The sequence below is a fragment of the Bufo gargarizans genome, chromosome 8 (assembly GCF_014858855.1).
Source record: "Bufo gargarizans isolate SCDJY-AF-19 chromosome 8, ASM1485885v1, whole genome shotgun sequence".
Classification (NCBI taxonomy): Eukaryota; Metazoa; Chordata; class Amphibia; order Anura; family Bufonidae; genus Bufo; species Bufo gargarizans.
The window spans coordinates 12,538,203-12,561,352 of NC_058087.1; the positions used below are offsets into that span (position 1 = coordinate 12,538,203).

Genomic DNA, 23,150 nt, shown 5'->3' on the forward strand with positions numbered 1-23,150 from the left:
TTTTTGTGCTTTTGCAAAGAAAGATCCTGCATTGTAGAGGACAGAGAGTCTGTCGTGTGTTCTGGACAGGGAACTCGCAGAATCGGAGATGTCTACTGTAGACAGCCCCCGTGTCTACAGACTTAGGTGGAAAAGGCTAGTCCCCAAGTGTGTCCTGCTCGGTTCAGAGAGAAATGACTGTACAGAGCATGAGAATAAGGCAGGAGGCTTCAAACAGAAGTCACAGGACAGAGCCAGACCACAGCTCGTGTGCCAGCCACATGACAGAGGAGTGGATTGTAAAAGGGGAGCAGAGAGATATCATAATCAGCATCGGATTAAAACCTAGAGTGAGTTTTAAGGGGTTTTTCACAGTTTTTTTACTGATGACCTATCCTCTGGATAGTACAAGCAAACAGGTAACGGCAGCATCTCCAACGACTTCTTTATTGGACAGACTTTACAGAAAGTGTGCCATAAAAATAAACAGCAATGTTTCGGATACTACATAGCCGTTGTCAAGAAGTCGCTGGAGATGCTGCCGTTACCTGTTTGTTTGTACTATCCAGAGGATAGGTCATCCGTTACCTGTTTGCTTGTACTATTCGGTGGGCTGCTGAGGATCTGCGGCCGTGGTTTGGCTGTTGCATTCCGGTGTGGTCGTTTGATGGTCCGTGGGTGCTGCCCTCCATCTACTATTCTCACTATCCTCTGGATAGGTCATCTGTATCTGATTGCTGGGGGTTCTACAATCGGGACCCCTATCGATCATCAGTTTGAGAAGGCATCGGCTCTCGGACTGTGACCTTCCCCAGCTTTTCCCAGGTCTGGTGACCTCATTGAACCTCTCAGATGCCGTGTTCATCGCTGATCGCGGCATCTGAGATAAAAAATAAGGGCTTTCAGTGGTTAATCAGTGAAAAGAAAAATCATACTCACCTTATCAATTTGAGCACAAAGAGGCCATGGCGGCCATCTTGATGTAAGATCCCATGAGAAATCTCGTGTGGCGCATGATAACATCACAAGATTTTGCACGGGATCTTCAGTCAAGATGCCTGTTGCGGCCTCTTCATGCTCAAATGGAGTATGATTTTCTCTGGTAAAATTGATTCATTACCACGAAGCACAAGGAAATTCAGCTGTATGGTGAATCGAATTCTCCCTCAAAACTATTCACTCAAAACTAGTGTCGATGTCGCCATACTCCTGCAATGTTACAGGTACAGTCGTGGCCAAAAGTTTTGAGAATGACACAAATATTCGTTTTCACAAAGTTTGCTGCTAAACTGCTTTTAGATCTTTGTTTCAGTTGTTTCTGTGATGTAGTGAAATATAATTACATGCACTTCATACGTTTTGAAGGCTTTTATCGACAATTACATGACATTTATTCTCTCAATCAACTTCTGGGCCAATTCCTGACTGCTAGCAACCCATTCTTTCATAATCACTTCTTGGAGTTTGTCAGAATTAGTGGGTTTTTGTTTGTCCACCCGCCTCTTGAAGATTGACCACAAGTTCTCAATGGGATTAAGTTTCCAGGCCATGGACCCAAAATGTCAACGTTTTGGTCCCTGACCCACTTAGTTATCACTTTTGCCTTATGGCACGGTGCTCCATCGTGCTGGAAAATGCATTGTTCTTCACCAAACTGTTAATGGATTGTTGGAAGAAGTTGCTGTTGGAGGGTGTTTTGGTACCATTCTTTATTCATGGCTGTGTTTTTGGGCAAAATTGTGAGTGAGCCCACTCCCTTGGATGAGAAGCAACCCCACACATGAATGGTCTCAGGATGCTTTACTGTTGGCATGACACAGGACTGATGGTAGCGCTCACCTTTTCTTCTCCGGACAAGCCTTTTTCCTGATGCCGCAAACAATCGGAAAGAGGCTTCATCGGAGAATATGACTTTGCCCCAGTCCTTAGCAGTCTATTCACCATATTTTCTGCAGAAGATCAATCTGTCCCTGATGGTTTTTTTTGGAGAGAAGTGGCTTCTTTGCTGCCCTTCTTGACACCAGGCCATCTTCCAAAAGTCTTCTCCTCACTGTGCATGCAGATGCGCGCACACCTGCCTGCTGCTATTCCTGAGCAAGCTCTGCACTGGTGGCACTCCGATCCCGCAGCTGAATCCTCTTTAGGAGACGACCCTGACGCTTGCTGGACTTTCTTGGATGCCCTGAAGTCTTCTTAACAAGAATTGAACCTTTTTCCTTGAAGTTCTTGATGATCCTATAAATTGTTGATTGAGGTGCAATCTTAGTAGCCACAATATCCTTGCCTGTTAAGCCATTTTTATGCAACGCAATGATGGCTGCACGTGTTTCTTTGCAGGTCACCATGGTTAACAATGGAAGAACAATGATTTCAAGCATCACTCTCCTTTTAACAGGTCAAGTCTGCCATTTTAACCCAATCAGCCTGACATAATGATCTCCAGCCTTGTGCTCGTCAACATTCTCAACATTCGTTAACAAGACGATTACTGGCATGATCTCAGCAGGTCCTTTAATGACAGCAATAAAATGCAGTGGAAAGTTTTTTTTTGGGATTAAGTTAATTTTCATGGCAAAGAAGGACTATGCAATTCATCTGATCACTCTTCATAACATTCTGGAGTATATGCAAATTGCTATTATAAAAACTTAAGCAGCAACTTTTCCAATTTTCAATATTTATGTAATTCTTAAAACTTTTGGCCACGACTGTACATGGCTGGGGCAGTGAACCAAATCTTTCCCCCAGGTAAAAGAAAACCTAGCTTCAGTTGTGGATAGATATCAGCGTGTCTGCTTTAGGCCTCATGCACACAGCTGTATCTGATATTTGGTCCACAAAAAAACAAATCCTTGAAAAATGGATAGCTTCCTTATGCATTCTCATCTGCAAACATGGACAAGAAGATGTGGGATCTGTGTGCTATGGAAAAACAATGTGGTGTACATTACCTGCACTCCATTCTAATATACGTTTATGCCTAAAACACATTAAAATATATTCATATGGTATCCTGTTGCTTTCTATGAGTGCTCGCTATGCCATAGTGTGTTATTTTATCATTCATCTTTGTTCTAAAAGTCATGCATACCACTTTTTTGCTAAGGCAATATACTATTGTATGGGCATATACACAGGGGAACCCAATCAAATACAAGGAGAACATTCAAACTCCATACAGGTTTTGCTCATGGTTGGATTCAAACCCAGAACTTCAGTGCTGACCATTGAGCCACCATACCACCCAATGATAGTGAAGATAGTAATTATAAAAATTATTATTATGCCATAAAATGTTGTACGCAGCTCTCTCTATAAATATATGGATGAAGGTATTATTATTTTTTATTTTTTCCTTTTGGACCTCACAGAAACAAAATCTTTGTTTATGGTTGATTATTTTATTAGGTGAAAAATTCAGACATTGAACAGTCATTGCTGTTTTGAAAGATCCTTGATGGGAACTGTTTTGTGTGGTTACATTTTCTGCTTGTCTGAATCTGTTTGTCATAAAACAAAATAGTCCAAGAGGGCATGAAATGATCTTGTCTGTAATTGTCCTGTCAAGGTTTAACCCATATTAAGAATTCTAATAGCAAACATAAAATGTAGATAAATTGCAGCTTGACTTCTGCGGGTTACAATCAAGTACACTGGGGCAGATTTAATATTACTGTCCTAAATTTAGAGAGTCTAAAAGTAGACGAGACAAGCAGAATCTGCGCAAAATAGATTGTGCTAGACATCAGTGATGAGCGGCAGGGGCAATATTTAAATTTGCAATATTTCGCTAATATTTGGGCAAATATTCGTCATATATTCAAGAATTCGTGATCTCCAGTCATTCTTTTCTTGATTGCGAAAATCGGCAATCGGAAAATTTGCGATAGAAATTTGCGATAAAAAATTTGCGATCAACACTACTCCTAAAGTCAAAGATATTGCAGCCTTCTCATTGGCCCACAAGCAAGAAGCAGTAAGGGATCATGGGTACAGATGAAAAAAAAAATCTAGAATATTCACGATTACGAAGATATAGCACTATTGTAATGGGTGACGGCGACGCACTTCCCCTCTGCAGTGCCGCCGGCATTCCACTAGTGAAGAGGAACGAGGATGCGGCCGGTGTCCTTATCTCCATAGCAACTAGAGGCATGGCCGGCGTCCTCCATCCCCTAGGCAAAGAGCATGTCGGGAACTGAGTGCCGATATTGATGAGCTCAGCTGTTCTGAGTTGCGGGGGACGGGTTATGTGACACTGGCCACGTCACATTACCCATCAGGACGACCTATATAAACAGGTAATCAGCTGGCCACAGGTTGCCTGTGATTGGTCTTGCTACCCTCACCAGCAGTTTCCTATTGTGCATTTCTGTGTTCTTGGACCTCGGCTCTGTTTTTGACCTGGACCTCCATGGATTTGACGTGGCCTTTTGGCTTCTGACTCCGGATTGTGTTTTGACCTCGTTATTGTATTGGTCCTTGTGTACCTGTGTGACCTCCTGGCTTTGACTTTTTGCCTTGCCTGACTCTGTTACGGTATTCCTCTTATCTTCTTAGGCCCATGCACGTATCTAAGCGAGGGACTGCTGCCAAGTTGTACGCCTAATACCATGGACCCTATGCGAGTCCTTACGGATTAGGTACAAAGTCTCGCTCAAATGGTACAGGATTTGGGAGAGAGGCTACAGCAGCAGGAATTGCATCAACCCCCACCTGTAGAAATTTCCTCCGCTCAAAATCTTGAACCTCATATCAAACTGCTTGACCATTTTTTTTAAGGGGATAAAAAGTATTTCCTGAAATTTAAAGAAAGCTGAAAGCTTTATTTTCATTTACGTCCACATTCTTCGGGCTCTGAACAACAAAGGGTAGGCATTGTTATCTCTTTGTTGCAGGGAGACCTGCAAGAATGGGCTTTCTCCCCATGGATTCCCCTTAACTAGCTAATGAAGTGTTTTTTTTCAGGCCTTAAAGGGACACTGACAGGCACAATAAGCATATTTAGGTATATATATCACAGTACAGGTCTTCTAAAGTGTATTAAAATCATCTAAGTATCCCCTCTGTCCACCTTATAAATACAGTAAACCGAAGTTTTATAACCTGGGTGAAGCGTCTTCAATCTGCCCAAGGGGCGGCTTTTTATCTCCACTAGCGCCCAGCCAGCCGCCCCCAACTGCCGTTTTGAAGCGCCGCCCAGCTCATCAATATTTACTTCGCTGGACGGCTAAAACTGCCCCCGACTGCACAAGATCCGGCGCATGCCCAATACAATCCTATGGGCATCGACCTCCGTCTCATGAGTATTGCCTGTGCTGCAATACCCCGCACATATACTACACATATACTAGGCACTCTCCACAAGGAGAAATAGTATCTCCCAGATCCTGAACAAGGCCTCTCACCTGCATGCTTGTTTAGCTTTTATCCAAGTTATGCTTGAAGCACTGTTTAAAAGGCTTTATTCATGTAGTCCATCGTTTGGGGACCCTTCAATCTCAAGGTGGAAAGGCAGGGTTCTAGGATACCTGGCAGTGATGTTTTGGGGTACACGCTCCTTTTCTCAAGCATTGAGAACCCCAAAATGTTGCTATCCTGGCACGCTGACTCTCTACTTCAAGAATGAAAGTTCTCCGTACTGTGGATTACGCGAATCAATAAATATTTTTCCAATAGCACAGCACTTTGCCTTATGCACTCTATGGACTTGATTCATGTACTTTTCAAAGACCTTTATGGGATTCTGTCAATTTAAGTAATGTGTGATATGCTATGAATTGGTAAAATACAAGTATATTTGTATCTTGTGGATTGGCCTGTGTTGTTTGTGATTGATCCTCTTCATTGTATACCTGGCACAGCACCGTACATTGTGTATTGGCTGTTACCGGTATTATCACTCAATCCCATTCTCTTGAATGGGATTTGGCTGCAGAAAGGCTATTTGACTGATGAACCTGACATCACAGGCTGAAGAAGAAGTACCTTCAAATAACCAAATAAACCAACTGGTTCCGAGAGTTGCATTTAATTGATGCCCTAACCTAAGGAAATGTAATCAATATTTAAACCCTCAAAAACACTTTAATGAGATTTTTATTTAATGTTTTTGTCCGTGGCTAAAGCCCTGTTCTTGGCCTTTCTCATTCTCTTGGACCTTGAACAGCGTGGCAACACATTTTCAAATGCAACTCCACTCAATTTCCTGTTCACCTTGGTCATGGAACTGGGGACCCTCATTGTAGTCATTAGTAGGTTTCCTAGTGGCCATACTGCTAATACCTGTCTTGTCGATAGGTGACAAGTATACTTCACGGGAAACTCATCTAATTTCCTTTTTTCACAATTTGACATTTCATAATTCTAGATCACTTTCTGAGGCCCAATGTCTCCCTACTGAATCCATAATGATGACTGCTTGTAGCTCTGTTTCTCTAAGACATGCATGAAGTCAATGGTACAATTTTGTCTCACCCCCAGTTCAGACCCCCCATTCTTCATCAGACCAGATCAGACCCCCAAGCTCCATCATACCTCAGATTAGACCCTCATCAGACCCCCAAGCTCCATTAGCCTCAGATCAGACTCGCCTACATCCATCAGCATCAGATCAGACCACCATCAGATCCCCCAGCCTCCATCAGCCTCAGATTAGACCCCCATGTGCCTCAAATCAGACCCCATAAGCCTCAGATCAGACCTCCATCAGCTTCAGATCAGACCTCAGTTAAAAAAAAAGAAAAAAAAGAAACTTACCTTGCTTTCTCAGGATGGTGCTGCCATTCTACAGATGCGGGACTCACCGCTCCCTGCTCTTTTTATGGCGTGCGCTGCACTGTTACCTGAAGGCGCAGTGCGTGCCTACACAGTGCAGAGTGGGGCCCAAGAGAAGACCAAGGATGGTGAGCAGAGCCAATTTAGCGGTTCCCTCACTGCTCCCCGTGCCTCCTGCATGCTACTAACCACTTACATAATGGAAACGGTCATTAGCACTGCCATTTAGCCACCACGTTGGAGGGAAAAAGGTGTGTCTTATAGTCTGAAAAAATACAGTAAGTATATTAAGAAATTAATCAGCACAGGATTTTAACAAGGTTAACGTAAACAAGGTGTAGAGTTAAAGGGTGGACATTCACATTAGGCTTGGATGCGTGTTCCTGTGTATTTGTAAATCCTTATTATTATCTTAAAGAAATCAACCACAAATCTTACATTGACCTAATACTCCCTTATTCTGTAATTGCAGCAAAACAAAATATGCATGATTCATTATCTCAGCTGTAAACTGTGAAGTTTTTAGGAAATGTATAATTAGTGGATTAAAGAACAGGTTTGTTAGCATTTACACTGGATTTTCTTTTATTTTAAACACACGTAGCGCTGGGAAAGGTTTGCCAGATATTGCAGAGCAGATTGGCTTCTGTATAAACAAAAAATCAGTTTATTTAGTAATACTGGTTTGGAGGAAGAGTTAGAAAGTAATAGCCACAGAATTGCAGAATAGCACTAACAGTCAAATGGAACAGCTTGTTCTAAAAAGAAATTACTCATATTGCCAAAATTAGGGCAATCAGCATACAAGAACATCATCTCTGCAGGGGATGTTGTTCAATGCACTTTCTGAGCGGTAGCGGCGGAACAGACTTGGAATGCAAAGCATTGTTTTGTAACCCTAAGAAGGAAAGCATTGATCATGAAATTGATAAAAGTGCCGATTCAACCGCCATTTAATATACAGTGAGCAACGTCGGATCATGCAGATACCAGGGCCCACTGCTGTTTTCTGCATTTAAGAAGTTTCCTTCCCACAACACACAGGAGAAACTACAAATGTGTTTTACCTTTTCTTGGATTTGGGCAAGGAATCCAATATATTGACCTGCTAACAAAACTGTTGACTGCAATTCACATCGTAACCACTGGGTGCCCCCAAACAGACACTTATAGCAGAGATATCTTGTGAAACAATATCACAAAAAAAAATTTTTCTTTTTTTTTAAACTGATCATGTTTATGTTGAACCAAGCAAAAGGTGAAGGACACAACTCCATAGGGTTGCCAGAGATAACGAACTCGGGAAGGCAAGAACGAATAAATATTTTTCTGGCCATCTGAACAAGTACAACAGCCCCATTACCTAGCAATAAAAGGGTTAAGTCACAAATCTAGCTGCATATACTGTATCTGTTTATCTTATGAGGGTATATGGCATTTTATGTCTTTCCTTTGTGAAAATGACAGAAATATTAGTGTTTTTTGTATCAATACACACAAATGAGGCAAAAACATGACAGAAATGTCACTGATGACATTATTGGTGTAGATTATACTGGGAAAATGAAAGAAGAAGAGGCATTAGTGTGAATTTGCATGCTGCGGATTTGCTGCAGATTTGTAGATCATATTCTGCAGTGCAAGTCCACGGCAATTTACAAAAGATGTGGATGGGTTTTTGAAAAAGTAACATAAGGGAGATTTATTAAAACTGGTGTAGAGGAAAGCTAGATTAGTTGCCCATAACAACCAATCCAATGCCATCATTTTTATTTCTCAGAGCTCCTTTGGAAAATGAAAAGTAGAATCTGATTAATTGCTATGGACAACTAGACCAGTTTTCATTTAAACCAGTTTTGATGAATCTCCCCCATAGTTTTTAAGGCTGAAAAAAGACATCCGTCCATCCAGTTCAGCCTGTTGTCCTACAAAGTTAATGAAGAGGAATGTAAAAAAAAAACCACAAGATAGAAGTCAGTTTTGCTCATCTTAGGGAAATAAAATCCTTCCTCACTCCAAATCTGGCAATTAGAATAACTCCCTGGATCAAGGACCCTTCTCCAAAATTCAATTAACAATAACTCATATACTGTAGTTACTCTCAAGAAACGCATCCTTCCAACCCCTTTCAAACTCTTTTAAATGAGTTCACCATCTCAACCTCCTCTGGGAGAGATCTCCATAGTCTCACTGCTTTTACAGTAAAGAATCCTCTTCTATGTTGGTGTAGAAACCTTCTTTTTTCTAGATGTACAGGGGACTTGTACATGCAGTCTTCTGATCGCTTGTCCCATAGACTGCAATAGAACACCATTGAAATCTATGGGATTTTTACAGGCTGGCTGTAAGGCTGTGCCTCAGACACAGCTTTCCAGGAAACTCGCTACGGTAGCACTGGAAAATCTTTAGCTCTGTGAGGCTCTGAGGCAGAGGAAGCGCCCCCTCTGTCTACCTCCACAGATGCAGTAGTCATTATTAAATGCTGCATCTAAGGGGGTTAAATGACCAGGATCTCTCTTCTGTATTCTATGAACATATACATTAAAAAAAAGTACAAATAAACCATAAAATGTTTGGATACCTTTTTTTATTTGTTTTATAATTTATATATATATATATATATATATATATATATATATATATACAGGGAGTGCAGAATTATTAGGCAAATGAGTATTTTGACCACATCATCCTCTTTATGCATGTTGTCTTACTCCAAGCTGTATAGGCTCGAAAGCCTACTATCAATTAAGCATATTAGGTGATGTGCATCTCTGTAATGAGAAGGGGTGTGGTCTAATGACATCAACACCCTATATCAGGTGTGCATAATTATTAGGCAACTTCCTTTCCTTTGGCAAAATGGGTCAAAAGAAGGACTTGACAGGCTCAGAAAAGTCAAAAATAGTGAGATATCTTGCAGAGGGATGCAGCACTCTTAAAATTGCAAAGCTTCTGAAGCGTGATCATCGAACAATCAAGCGTTTCATTCAAAATAGTCAACAGGGTCGCAAGAAGCGTGTGGAAAAACCAAGGCGCAAAATAACTGCCCATGAACTGAGAAAAGTCAAGCGTGCAGCTGCCAAGATGCCACTTGCCACTAGTTTGGCCATATTTCAGAGCTGCAACATCACTGGAGTGCCCAAAAGCACAAGGTGTGCAATACTCAGAGACATGGCCAAGGTAAGAAAGGCTGAAAGACGACCATCACTTAACAAGACACACAAGCTGAAACGTCAAGACTGGGCCAAGAAATATCTCAAGACTGATTTTTCTAAGGTTTTATGGACTGATGAAATGAGAGTGAGTCTTGATGGGCCAGATGGATGGGCCCGTGGCTGGATTGGTAAAGGGCAGAGAGCTCCAGTCCGACTCAGACGCCAGCAAGGTGGAGGTGGAGTACTGGTTTGGGCTGGTATCATCAAAGATGAGCTTGTGGGGCCTTTTCGGGTTGAGGATGGAGTCAAGCTCAACTCCCAGTCCTACTGCCAGTTTCTGGAAGACACCTTCTTCAAGCAGTGGTACAGGAAGAAGTCTGCATCCTTCAAGAAACACATGATTCTCATGCAGGACAATGCTCCATCACACGCGTCCAAGTACTCCACAGCGTGGCTGGCAAGAAAGGGTATAAAAGAAGAAAATCTAATGACATGGCCTCATTGTTCACCTGATCTGAACACCATTGAGAACCTGTGGTCCATCATCAAATGTGAGATTTACAAGGAGGGAAAACAGTACACCTCTCTGAACAGTGTCTGGGAGGCTGTGGTTGCTGCTGCACGCAATGTTGATGGTGAACAGATCAAAACACTGACAGAATCCATGGATGGCAGGCTTTTGAGTGTCCTTGCAAAGAAAGGTGGCTATATTGGTCACTGATTTGTTTTTGTTTTGTTTTTGAATGTCAGAAATGTATATTTGTGAATGTTGAGATGTTATATTGGTTTCACTGGTAAAAATAAATAATTGAAATGGGTATATATTTGTTTTTTGTTAAGTTGCCTAATAATTATGCACAGTAATAGTCACCTGCACACACAGATATCCCCCTAAAATAGCTAAAACTAAAAACAAACTAAAAACTACTTCCAAAAATATTCAGCTTTGATATTAATGAGTTTTTTGGGTTCATTGAGAACATGGTTGTTGTTCAATAATAAAATTAATCCTCAAAAATACAACTTGCCTAATAATTCTGCACTCCCTGTATGTGTTAAATATACAGTACATAAAAAAAAAGACGTGAACAGCCCTGTATGTCTGTCACCTCTCCTGACATGTCTGTTTTAGAGCTACTTGCATTCCCCATATAATGTAAATTCTGGAGCATCTATCATTTTGACTCTATGTTGTGCCGTTCCTTTATTATTCCTGCTAGAATTTATGAATGAATTACTAGCAATTCGTAATAAAGGCCCAGATGGGTGTTACCAGTCTGGGGTGTGTCCCTGCACAGTCTGAGGCCTTATTCATAAAGCCACAGTGATTGTGAATAGAGATTAGCAAATTTAAAAAAATCTAATTCGGCCGGTTCGCCGAATCATGTTAAAAAACGTCTATTTCCTGTCTGCAGAGAGCCTTTATAGTGGTGTAGAACACTGTGCCTTGCAGTAACACTCATAGGGAGTCTGCTGTGATAGTGAAATAATACTGTGAGTCAGTATGACATGCAGATGACAGGCGTCGCTCTTAGAATCACTGCACACTTTACTTATTTGGGCTGTCACAGGGCCAAAACTGACCAAATAACTCATGTACAAGTTAGCCTCAGCCTTACAGGTCGATGTTAGCGCCAAGAAGAAGCGCACTCCTTTTACACTGTCGTCAGCTGATTCCACATAGATGCCTACAGAACCTGTTCTATTAAGCGCTTATACAAGGAGAGCCTCCTGACAGAGTGGAGAGGGTGTCAGCAGTAAGTTTGTGTTGACGTCAATGATTTTGCCCTTCCCCTGATCCGTCAGAACAATAACCCCCAAAAAGTCGGATCTTGTCTGTTGAGCATCCGCCTTCATTCGGTCAGCATTTGGTCAGTAATCCATCAGTATTGCTAATGCCAAGAAAAACAGGAGTGGATCCAAAACAGAGATGACACGTGAATGGAATATTTGCATGTCTTCTGTGTTTTGTACCCTCAATTCTGATTGGACCATACAGGCCTTACAGCTGCTACACAGACAGGATCCATTGTGCGTATCATTTTCCTACCTTCTGACAGATCAGAAGAAGGGTCAATAAATGATGTCAGCCAGGCCGAAAGACAAAATAGTGGCCCAGTCATGAAGTGGGGAGGGTGGGAATAGCATGAGAAGTCCAGAGAGTGGCCCTATGACATAGTAGTGAGGTGGAAGCAGCATTTGGAGGCCACAGAGTGGCACAATGACAGAGTGTGGAGGTGGAGGTGGCGGCAGCAGCAGCAACAGGAGGAGGCTGAAGATGGTGGGTGAAAGACAAATACACGACAAAATGGGCTTTATAACATATAACTGCACTGTTGAACGGCAAATATATTTTTATTTTGACACTATTACACAACAAAAAGTGCTTTAGAACATTTAAATGCACCACTAAACGGCAAATATGTTTTCTTTTGCCACTACTACACGCTACAAAAGGCTTTATAACATATAACTGCACCGCTGAACGGCAAATATGTTTTTATTTTGCCACTATAACACGACAAAAAGGGCTTTAGAACATATAACTTCACCACTGAACGGCAAATATATTTTGTTTTGCCATTAATATATGACAAAGAGGGCTGTAATTTTAGCACTTCGCCACACAACGGCTAATAAGCCTTTTTCCCACTAATACAAGCAAAAAAATGCTTTAGAACATATAACTGCACCGCACAAGAGCAAATAAGACGTACAAATATTTCCTTGTAATAAACCCTGTTAATGTTATCAAACAGCACTTGCACCCCAATAACAAGAACGGTTTGCTGTAATTACAGAGCTGTATAATGGCAATTTGGATCTCCAGTCAGTGCAGCAAGTTGTAATAGAATTGTTCCTATTACCCAGGCTGTAAACTCCCCTACTGAACTCTGTTCAACATAAATGCTGTGGAATGATTCCTCCCTATCCTTTCCCTACACCTTGAATTATCTTTCCCTTCACTTGTAAATATTTTTTTTTAGCACAATGAAGTCTTTTCTAGCACTGTCCCTAGCGCCTGCTGTCGTCTCTCCCTGCACTAAGTACACTAGAAAATGGAAGAATCCAAGATGGCTGAGGCTATTTATAGGGCTGTGACATCACAGGGCTGGCTGCTGATTGGCTGCATGCATGGCATTGTGGGTGATCCCGCCTTCCCAGAGTTCCTTGCTCCACGTCCTCACATGTGCAGCAGCCATTTTAGGAAAAAATGTGATTCGTTGCCACGAATTGCGAGGAAATTTGGCTTCGGTGCGAATCGAATTTTTCCTGAAATTCGGATCAAATTCCACTTCGTCAGCTTTGATTCGTTCATCCCTAATTATGAGCCAAAATCAGGTGTGGGTCTAAGCACAGAACAAGTGCAGATATTTCCCTTATACCTTATATCGGTGTAGGCTCCACTCCTGGCTTTGGCCCATAAGCACTGATGGCAATCACTGACCAAAACACTGACATGTGAATAAGGCCCTATTCATACGACCATATTTTTGCTCCGCATGCAATCCACATTTTTTTGCGGATCAGATGCAGAATCTTTTAATGGGGCCACAAAAAAGGCCCACATCCGTATGTCCATTCAGTTGCTCCACAAAAAAGATAGAACATGTCCTACTGTCCTTTTTTAAGACAAGCATAGGCATTATTACAATGGGTCCTCCAAAAAACGGATGCAGCCCGGACACCATCCTTATATTTTGTGGATCCGAATATTGCGGACAGAAAAATTCATACGGTCGTGTGAATGCACCCTAAGGCCTAACACTGGCAGCACTGTTTGGATAGTGTCAGACTGTGCACGGACATACCCCCAACTGGTAACACCCATCTGGACCTTCATTGCAGACTGCTAGCAATACATTAATACATTCTAGAAGAATAATAAATGAAAGGTACAACACAGAGCCAAAAGAAAAGATGCTCCAGAATTGTTATTAGATGGGGATGTGAGTAGTTATTAAAACAGTCATGTCAGGGGAGGTGACAGGTTCTCTTGATGAAATGATTCAGCTAAGTGGATGATATAAACGTGATGTGAACACAGCCTTATACTCAAGGTGCTTTCCCTAGTGTATACGCCAAATGAATAGCTCCTATACAGACTACACAGAGCCATACTGTATCTTGAAAATTATTTCAGTATTCAGCTCAAGAAATTCCCTCCCCTGACACACACCAGGTGGGTCCGCGGCTGCTGAATTCTCCAGGCTGGAAGTGCTTTACTATGTTTATACAGTAGATAAAGTGTCTTTAAAGTGATAAATACTTTTATACCACATTTTTTGTTCTATTTTCTTGCAGTTGCTGCTAATTTGCAGAAGATGATAGATGATCCAGCGTCATATAAAACACTGACATTTAAGTTGGTAAGTCTTTTATCACATTTTTAAGGCACTGATATTATAACCCCCAGTTGATGGTTTTAAAAATCACCAAAAGAAATGTACAAAGTTGATAAAACAAATTCTAATATAAGTTTATTACCAGAGTAGTGCTCTTACCTGCTTAAAGTAGTTCTCTCATGAAAGCAGCCACTGTCCATATGCCCTATTGGCCCATGGGAAGGTCATAAAGAGCGGGGTCTTGAGCTACATTATGACCCAGGGCATGGAGACACTTAGTGAGTTGAGCGCCTGCTCTGGTGGCCCTGACCTGTCTGGTATATGAACGAAATGTCTCTGTCACAAATAATGGGGAGGGGAGGGACATCAAAAAGACAACTGTAGGGAAAATACAAAGAACTAGGCCTCAAGGCTAGGGAGAGGGGAAAGGTCATCTCCTAGGAAACCCCTAGAAGTGGCCCTGACTCCTGTCCGTATGTATAGACCCTGAAGGTGGGAAAATACATACGCCAGAACCTAAACCCTAGGACCCCTGAAATGCCCTAGAGGTAGTGACAGGGAATGAGACTACTGGCTCCTTCCCCGTTGAACGAACCAGCATCCGCCTCAGGCCTAGAAACAACAAGCACAAGCGAACAACCAAATACAAAGAGCAGTACAACTTATCTTATAGAAAATGGATGAGCAGGAACACAGGTAAGGTCCACACACCAACTCTTCAAAATCCAAGCAGAGAATATCAACCGTATGGTATGAAGCGAGAGACCAAACTAAATAGGGAAGCAGTAACGACAACAAGCTGCACCTGACAAGAGGTGTGGTCATTACCAAACAACAACACTGAGAATCAAGAGACTGTCAGCTAACTTCACAGGTGCAGTCAGTCTCTCAGATCTTCTAACCTCTGTCACGGAAGGTACCGTGACAGTCTCTCAGTGTCAATGGCTGATCACCAACAGTTCCAGCACCTGGACCCAATGCAATCAGTTGATTATTAGCATAGCTGTCTTTAGAAAAGGTGTACTCTCAATGAGACAGTCCCGTAAAGTGAACATCTCACCAGAATGAACTACTTTTATGTCCGTGCATCTCTATGATGTCTCATCTATGGTAAACAAAAGAACCCAATACTAATTAGTCCATAGTTGCCTGTCAGCAGATTAAACAGCCAACCACACCCTGATGTAATTCCCTGTGGCTCTGCAAAATTTTGGAGAAGGAACATTTAAAGGGAATCTGTCAGCAGTTTTAGCAGTTTATTCCATACTAAAGTGTTGATAGCACTAGGTAGGGGCTGGGGAGAAAAGGACAACCATACCTTCTGTGGAGCTTTTATCACTAGTGCCTAGATGTTGCCTAGAAGGCATACCCCCTAAAGACAATAGCAAAAGCATGTGTAGTGCACAGCGGCAAATTATTTAATATTAAGTCCCTGCACAGTAGTTATACCCACATTGTGCCCTCGCACAGAAGTTATGCCCACATTGTGCTCCTGCACAGTAGTTATACCCACATTGTCCCCTCGCACAGAAGTTATGCCCACATTGTGTCCCACACAGTAGCCATACCCACATTGTGCCTATTTTACTGTAGATATGCCCACATTGTTACTCCACAGCAGTTAGGCCCCCTTTAGTAGTGCCCCTTTCAAGTAGTGCCACCTCAGTTAATAAAAACACTAAATACTGACCTAGGCCATTCCCCTGATGATCGAAGTACATCTCTAACATATCACTCTTGCTGCACAGTGTAGAAGGCGCGCACAGGCAGATTCCATGGCTTGCATGCTCCACCACAGCCAAGCAGCACAAAGCGTGCATGCATCGTTCCTGCTGGAGAGCGCAAGACGTTAAGTTGAATAATAAAGCAGGCAATGGGCAGCTCCCTGCTTCATCATTGCAATCCTTGCGTCCTAGGGATGCAGAGACAGTTAAGAGTGGGACATACGTCAGTCCTTCTGGGACAGCGGGACATCCACTGAAATCCGGGACTGTCCTGCAGCATCCTAGACAGTTGGGAGGTCTGGAGAAGCTGCAGATGGGCCTATTCCTATTTCTGAATGTGTTCACAAAAAATGACCCTAGCTAGGTATAGGTATATTTCAAAACTATGCGAATCAAGCCTTACGGACTACATACCAACTTTACCAAGCTAACTAACTTTTAATTATCACTAGTTCAAACAGAACCAACACTGTGAGACAATCTAAAGAAGGAATTACAAATAAACAGTTTCTTGTCTCTAATGGCTGACATGAATGTATTTTATTTACTTTATTTTCTTAACCCCTGCAGGGATGTGCACTCTCCGTACTGAGGTCACTAGCTAACTGATAGCATGTCACTCATTATCAGTCGTGGCACTGATTATTGTATGGAGCTGTAACTGTCTCCACACTTTATCGTTTGTAGCGTCACTACCACTGATTTCATTCAATGAAACAAATAGTTTTAGCTCAATGAGGAAACTGAAACTCTAGATCTAAAACCTAGGAACTCCCCCCCCCCCCCCCCCCCCAACACGTTTCGCCAGCTAACCTGGCTTCCTCAGGGGTTTGGGCAGTATTCTTATTTTTGTTGTAATATTATCTGGCTATCTCCAAGGTGGTCTGCCGTGTATTCAGCTCTTATATTTTCAACATTTTATCACATCGCATTCACAGACATATAATATACAGCAGAAATCATAAAAATGCTCAGATGCACAATCCTAAAAGCTTAGACCATTCTTCTGGCCATGTTTCACATTCTGGAACATAAACACTACAATTATTGCGCATTGTGCCTCATTCCACACAACACTTGAACTTACGGCTCAAGGATATACAGTAGATTGTGTACGCGGTACAGATCCTACTGATTGCTAATGTGAGTGTGACAGTAGCACAAGTGCAATTAAACCTTGGAACCATATAGTACATTTTCTTTGCCCGAGGCCTCCATGTCTTACATAAGGTCAGTGATTTCAATCATGAATCCCCCAATATGACCATGTATTTGATTAACTTCTGCTGCTTATAATATAACCAACACGTTCAATCTGTAGTTAGAGGTTGTGTGCTCTACCACCAATTATTGTTACATATCGGATATCATATTCCTTGTACTGATCATAGAAAATCAACTTTTCCATTTACATTGTTAAAAACGATCCAGCGAAGCGTTATGACATCTGCATTAAGAATTCTGTTTTTCCGTTCCATCGTAGGAGTAGAAAAATGGAATTCAGTGCTGTGATGGATCCGTCAAATGATGGAAAACAAAAGCACCCGACCTCAGTGACTTTTAATGGGTTCTGTCAGGTTCTGTCACTGTGTCCGTCTTTTTACTGAAAAAAATTGCTCAAGGTGCTGCTCTATTATAGTATTTCTGTCTGGTTTGACAGTACCTGCAATGGAGATGTGATACTAGCTTTAAGCTACTTTCACACTTGTGGCAGGATGGATCCGACCGGCTGTTCACCCTGTCGGATCCTTCCTTCTGCTATTTCGCCGTGCAGCCAGACCGTCGCTCCGTCCCCATTGACTATAATAGGGATGGGGGCGGAGCTCCGGCGCAGCACGGCAGTGCACAACGAAACGCCGCCGGACTAAAAGTCTTGCATGTCCGACTTTTTAGTCCGGCGGCCTCTCACCGCGAACTGCCGTACAGCTCCGGAGCTCCGCCCCGTCCCTATTATAGTCAATGGGGACGGAGCAGCGGTACGGCAAAATAGCGGAAGGACGGATCCGACAGGGTGAACAGCCTGTCGGATCCGTCCTGCCGCAAGTGTGAAAGTAGCCTTACTTACATAGTATGGTGTCACCTGGTGTATACCAAGGTGCACGTCCACCTAATCAGTTGAGTGCTGGTGGACACACATGTTCAGTTTCTCTTCCCACAGTCACTCGCTATATCGGGATCCTCTGTACACTGCAGAGCAGCCAATACAGATAGCATTCTGCCCTGCTTGTTAGGGAAGGAGAAGAACCACTCCAGTAGCATGACAGAAGTGCCAAGAAAACTGTTACTGCTGGGGGAGTAAGAAGGGGCTTCATTGTCAGCTAGTCTAAGAACCTGCTACTACTTCCATTCCATTCTCCACAGTACTAGTCCAGTTTTAGACAGCTATAAAATGGCTAAGTTTTCGCATATTTTAGAAGCGTAAAGCTCCAGGGGCCCCAATGCAAAATCTGAAATGTTTCATTTGTGTCTTCTTATGTGGCCTTTGGGCCCACTCAAGCACCAGATTACAGCATGACTGTTACCTCTTTGTCCCCTATACCTGCACCCTGGATGTCCATCTGACGGATGTTACACCTGGACCTCACCCCATGGTTCTGCAGAATCAAACTAGTTAATGCATACTTACCAATATTGTTGTTGGCAAATTTGTGGCCCATAAGCCTCAACCGGGGGACCAACCACCCTTGTTCGGCCCGGGACAGCCCAATTTTGTATGGATTGTCTCTGTATGGACAGTACCTGCAAATTTGTTTACGATGGCCAGCTATGTAAATGATGGAGTTCTGTACCTTCAGCTCAGTGGAACCAGAGGTGGTCCAGGTTTTGTGGCTGTAATATGGATTCTAAAATGGGGCTGTTTTTTGTCAGTGTATAAACTGGCCTTAGCAGCTACTTGTCACGGACATTTCCATAGCAGGTACCAGGAGATCGGAGAGACTGGCAACTTGTGGGTTATATTGACAAGTTCACTGTGGATCTTATTGTGTCTGTGTTTTGGTGAATGCCACACCCCTTGCGTCAGGTGTTGCTTGTTGGTAAATTACCTTTCCCATAAGTAGCCGCTTCTCACTCTTAGAGGTGCGGATTATAGATTTTCTTCCTGCCTTCTAACTAGCTGGTCCGTTGTACTCTGTGGTGCTTCTGGAGTTGCCAGTTTTCTACTTTCAGATAAGTCTTGTCTTTTCTTATTGTTTTGTGTTTGTTATATTCCCTGTTGTTTGTATCTGGGTCCGAGACAGAGACTTCCATTCCTCCATCTGGGGAGGAATGGGTTGTCTCTGGTCCTCACCTCATTCCAGGTCCTTATCCTGGTATAAGGGCCTAGGTATACAGCATATGAATATTCCTACCTTCAAGGTCTATTCATATTGATATGTAGTTAGGGCCCGGATTAGGGTTGTTTAGGAGGTGACCTGTTTCTTCCCTAGTTTACAGGCCCAGTTACTGTTCCCCTTTCCTCCTCTGTTTAGTGTGGAGTTTTTCCCCCACACAGATCGTGACACTACTAATGTTGAGCGAATCAAACTCCACAAAGTGGAATTTGATCCGAATTTAAGGGAAAATTCGATTCTCCATAAAACCGAATTTGCTTGTGCTTCATGGTAATGAATCGATTTTCCCTGAATGGTGGTAAAAAATAAAAATCATACTTACATCTTCCGTTTGAGCGTGAAGAGCCAGCTTCTGCCATCTTGGTTGAAGATCCCGCCCTAAATCCCATGAGCAGGGACGTATGACATCTCTACGCTGGCCGGTGTGGTGGATCTACAATCAAGATGACTGTGGATGGCTTTTTGTGATCAAATGGATAAGGATGATTTTATTTTTTTATTTTTTTTATTTTACACTGTATTATTGCTGTCAAATGCCACGATCAGCTATGAACACGGCACCTGAGGGGTACAACATAGGGAGCGCCTCAATCGATGCTCTCTGTCATTGCACCTACTACTTACAAAGAAATGCACTTTGTGACAAAGTAATTTATCATGAAGCAATTTATTTTATAAAATTCGGCAAAGCAACCAAATCGAATTTTCCAATACTTCGCTCATCACTAGCAGCTACCTATGGCAAGGAATTTGGTTTCAGGTTTTCTTGTACATAATAAATATAATAAATGACAGTTGTAATCCGATTGGTCGAAATGTTCAACAACTTCAGCTTTACTCTAGTTTTTGTAAATGACCCCAATGTATTATAGTTGACTTCATAAGTAAATCTAGCATAATGATCGAGTTTGATTGATAGTTGTCATCCTGGTTTGTGCTTGATTTTTTTTTTTTTTTTTTTTATAGGCATCTGGTTGTGATGGGACAGAAATTCCTGATGAAGTCAAGTTGATTGGTTTCGCTCAGCTAAGCCTCAGTTGATTAACTGCAGTGTGGCGCCTGACAGAGTCCCCTTATTTTTGGCTATCCAAGAGGAGAGAATTAAAAAAAAAAAGGGATAAAAATAGCAATGTACAAGATTTGCTTTAGATATAGAAATTCATAAATTTCACAAGGTGAAATCACGACTGTAATCACTGCTGCTATCCAAAAAGAGATTTACCAATGTCACTTAGCAATCAAATTTGCCGACTCCCTGTACAAAGCAAGAAAGGAAAAAATGCACTTGATAACAGCTCTATTTATTGGTTACTTCTGATGTGTCATTTTCTATAGGGTGCCTATGTCTCCTCTCCCTGTAAATTCTCCTATATTTTAATTGTAGTGTTGATTAACAAAACTGCCTATTTTCTGTATTATTTTAAAATGAATATTCTGAAAAACAAACAAACAAAAAAAATAATAATGTTAGCCAAACTTGAATCCTAGATATATAAAGTGAAGTTTATTTTCATATATTTCTAAATTGCACATCCGGTGGATACCTGAGGTTAAAGGCTATGGACACCTTTTGGGGGAATTTGTTACTCATTTTGGGCTAAAACATTATTTTCTATTTTTCTTTCAATTTCAATAATTTTTCCTCTACGGCTTTCATTTTTAGAGCATCTTGTTGCTCTCGGCATCACAGTGAATCCATCAGAGAGCTGCTCTGATGGCTCAATATGTAGCCCTTATCTCTGAACTCCTGACTTCTCATAATCACTCATTTTAAGCTGATAGGAATTTAGCTATAATGAGTGTTTATGAGCTGTTACGGAATTAGACTTAAGAGCCACAGGTCGAGCAGTCAGAGCAGCACTTTGATGGATCACTGTGAACTAAAAAGCAGCAATCTGCAGATGTCCTGAAAGGGAAAGCTGTAGAGCAGGGATGGACAGCCTGTGGCTCTCTAGCTGTGCCCTGCTGTAGGCTGGTAGCTGTAGTCAGTCTGGGCATGCTGGGAGTTGTAATTTTGGCTGGAGAGCTCTACAGCTGGAGAGCCTCAGGTTGTCCATCCCTGCTGTAGAGGAAAGACTGTTAAAAATGTTTAATAAAGACTAACTGAAAAAAATATATATTTTAAGCTCAAAATGAGTAGAATGCAATGCTATAAGATTGCTCCCAAGGGTGTCTATAGCCTTTAAGTTGTTTGTGTAGTGCAAGTAAACTAGTATACAATCTTCATATTTGAAGTCTTATTAAAGGAGTTTTGCAAGATAAAAAACTAACTAACAAACAAACACATAGCTGCCTTATTCCCAAAACAGTGCCACGTCTGTCCACAGGTTGAGTGTGGTATTGCAGGTCAGCCCTATATACTGTACTTCAATAAAGCTGAGCCGTGATACTAGACATAATCCATGGACAGGTGTGGTGCTGCTTCTAGAAGAAAACAGCCATGTTTTCTAGTACTTATAACTCCTTTAGGCCTCTAGTCCTGCAGCAGAGTGAGGTGAGGGCAATAAACCAAACTTCATTATTACACTTATGGCATATCTGTGGCCTATTACATGCTTTATTTGGCTATAGGATATTATGATATTGTGATCTGTTACCAATCATAGACTTAGACCTCATGCACATGGCAGAGCTGTGTGCGAGTCTGTATGGTTGCATGGGGAGTTCCTACAGCTTCACAGTGCCACCGTATGGTGCCTCCATTTTACGGAGGTATTCTTCCCATCAGCAGTGATTTTAGGGGAGAATGTTTCTTTAAAAAGTAATTTACCTCATTTACAACATCATTTACATCATTGTAATAAAAAAGCTGCCTAATAATTTCCCACCCCTTAACCCAGTGAAATTCCTTTAATCCAGCCCATCTAATCATCTAAATCCTTATTACCATATGTAGAATTTCCAGAAGCAGAGACAACCAAATGAAACCCAATTTTAGCCTTTAATGTTGAATTACCATTTTATTGTACTTTTAGGCCCCTTTCACACGGGCGAGATTTCCGCGCGGGAGCGATGCGTGAGGTGAACGAATTGCACCCGCACTGAATCTGGACCCATTCATTTCTATGGGACTGTGCATATGAGCGGTGATTTTCACGCATCACTTGTGCGTTGCGTGAAAATCGCAGCATGCTCCTCTTTGTGCGTTTTCCACTCAACGCAGGCCCCATAGAAGTGAATGGGGCTGTGTGAAAATCGCAAGCATCCGCAAGCAAGTGCTAGGAGACGATCGGGATGGGGACCCGATCATTATTATTTTCCCTTATAACATGGTTATAAGGGAAAATAATATCATTCTTAATACAGAATGCATAGTACAATAGTGCTGGAGGGGTTAAAAAAAAATAAAAATAATTTAACTTACCTTAATCCACTTGCTCGCGCAGCCGGCATCTTTTCTGTCTTCATCTTTGCTGTGCACAGGAAAAGGACCTGTGGTGACATCACTGCACTCATCACATGGTCCGTCACATGATCCATAACCATGGTGATGGATCATGTGATGAGCGCAGTGACGTCATCAAAGGTCCTATTCCTCAAAGAAGAAGGCAGAAGAGAAGCCGGACTGCACGATCAAGTGGATAAAGGTGAGTTAAATTTTTTTTTTTTTTTTTTAACCCCTCCAGCCCTATTGTACTATGCATTCTGTATTAAGAATGCTATTATTTCCCCTTATAACCATGTTATAAGAGAAAATAATAAAATCTACACAACACCTAACCCAAACCCAAACTTCTGTGAAGAAGTCCGGGTTCGGGTTTGGGTACCAAATATGCTGATTTTTCTTACGCGCGTGCAAAACGCATTACAATGTTTTTCACTCTCGCGGAAAAA

The 23,150-nt window shown here is 41.9% G+C and overlaps 1 protein-coding gene across 1 annotated transcript in view; it reads left to right on the forward strand.

Annotated features, from left to right (window-relative positions):
- Positions 1-22,396, forward strand: part of STK39 (serine/threonine kinase 39) — a 347,782-nt gene extending 325,386 nt beyond the window's left edge. Inside the window, exons 17-18 of the mRNA XM_044303626.1 lie at positions 14,220-14,284; positions 20,283-22,396. Coding sequence (XP_044159561.1) covers positions 14,220-14,284; positions 20,283-20,357 — 140 coding nt within the window. The 3' untranslated portion in view covers positions 20,358-22,396. The remainder of the gene's footprint in view (positions 1-14,219; positions 14,285-20,282) is intronic.
- Positions 22,397-23,150: the final 754 nt, after the last annotated feature.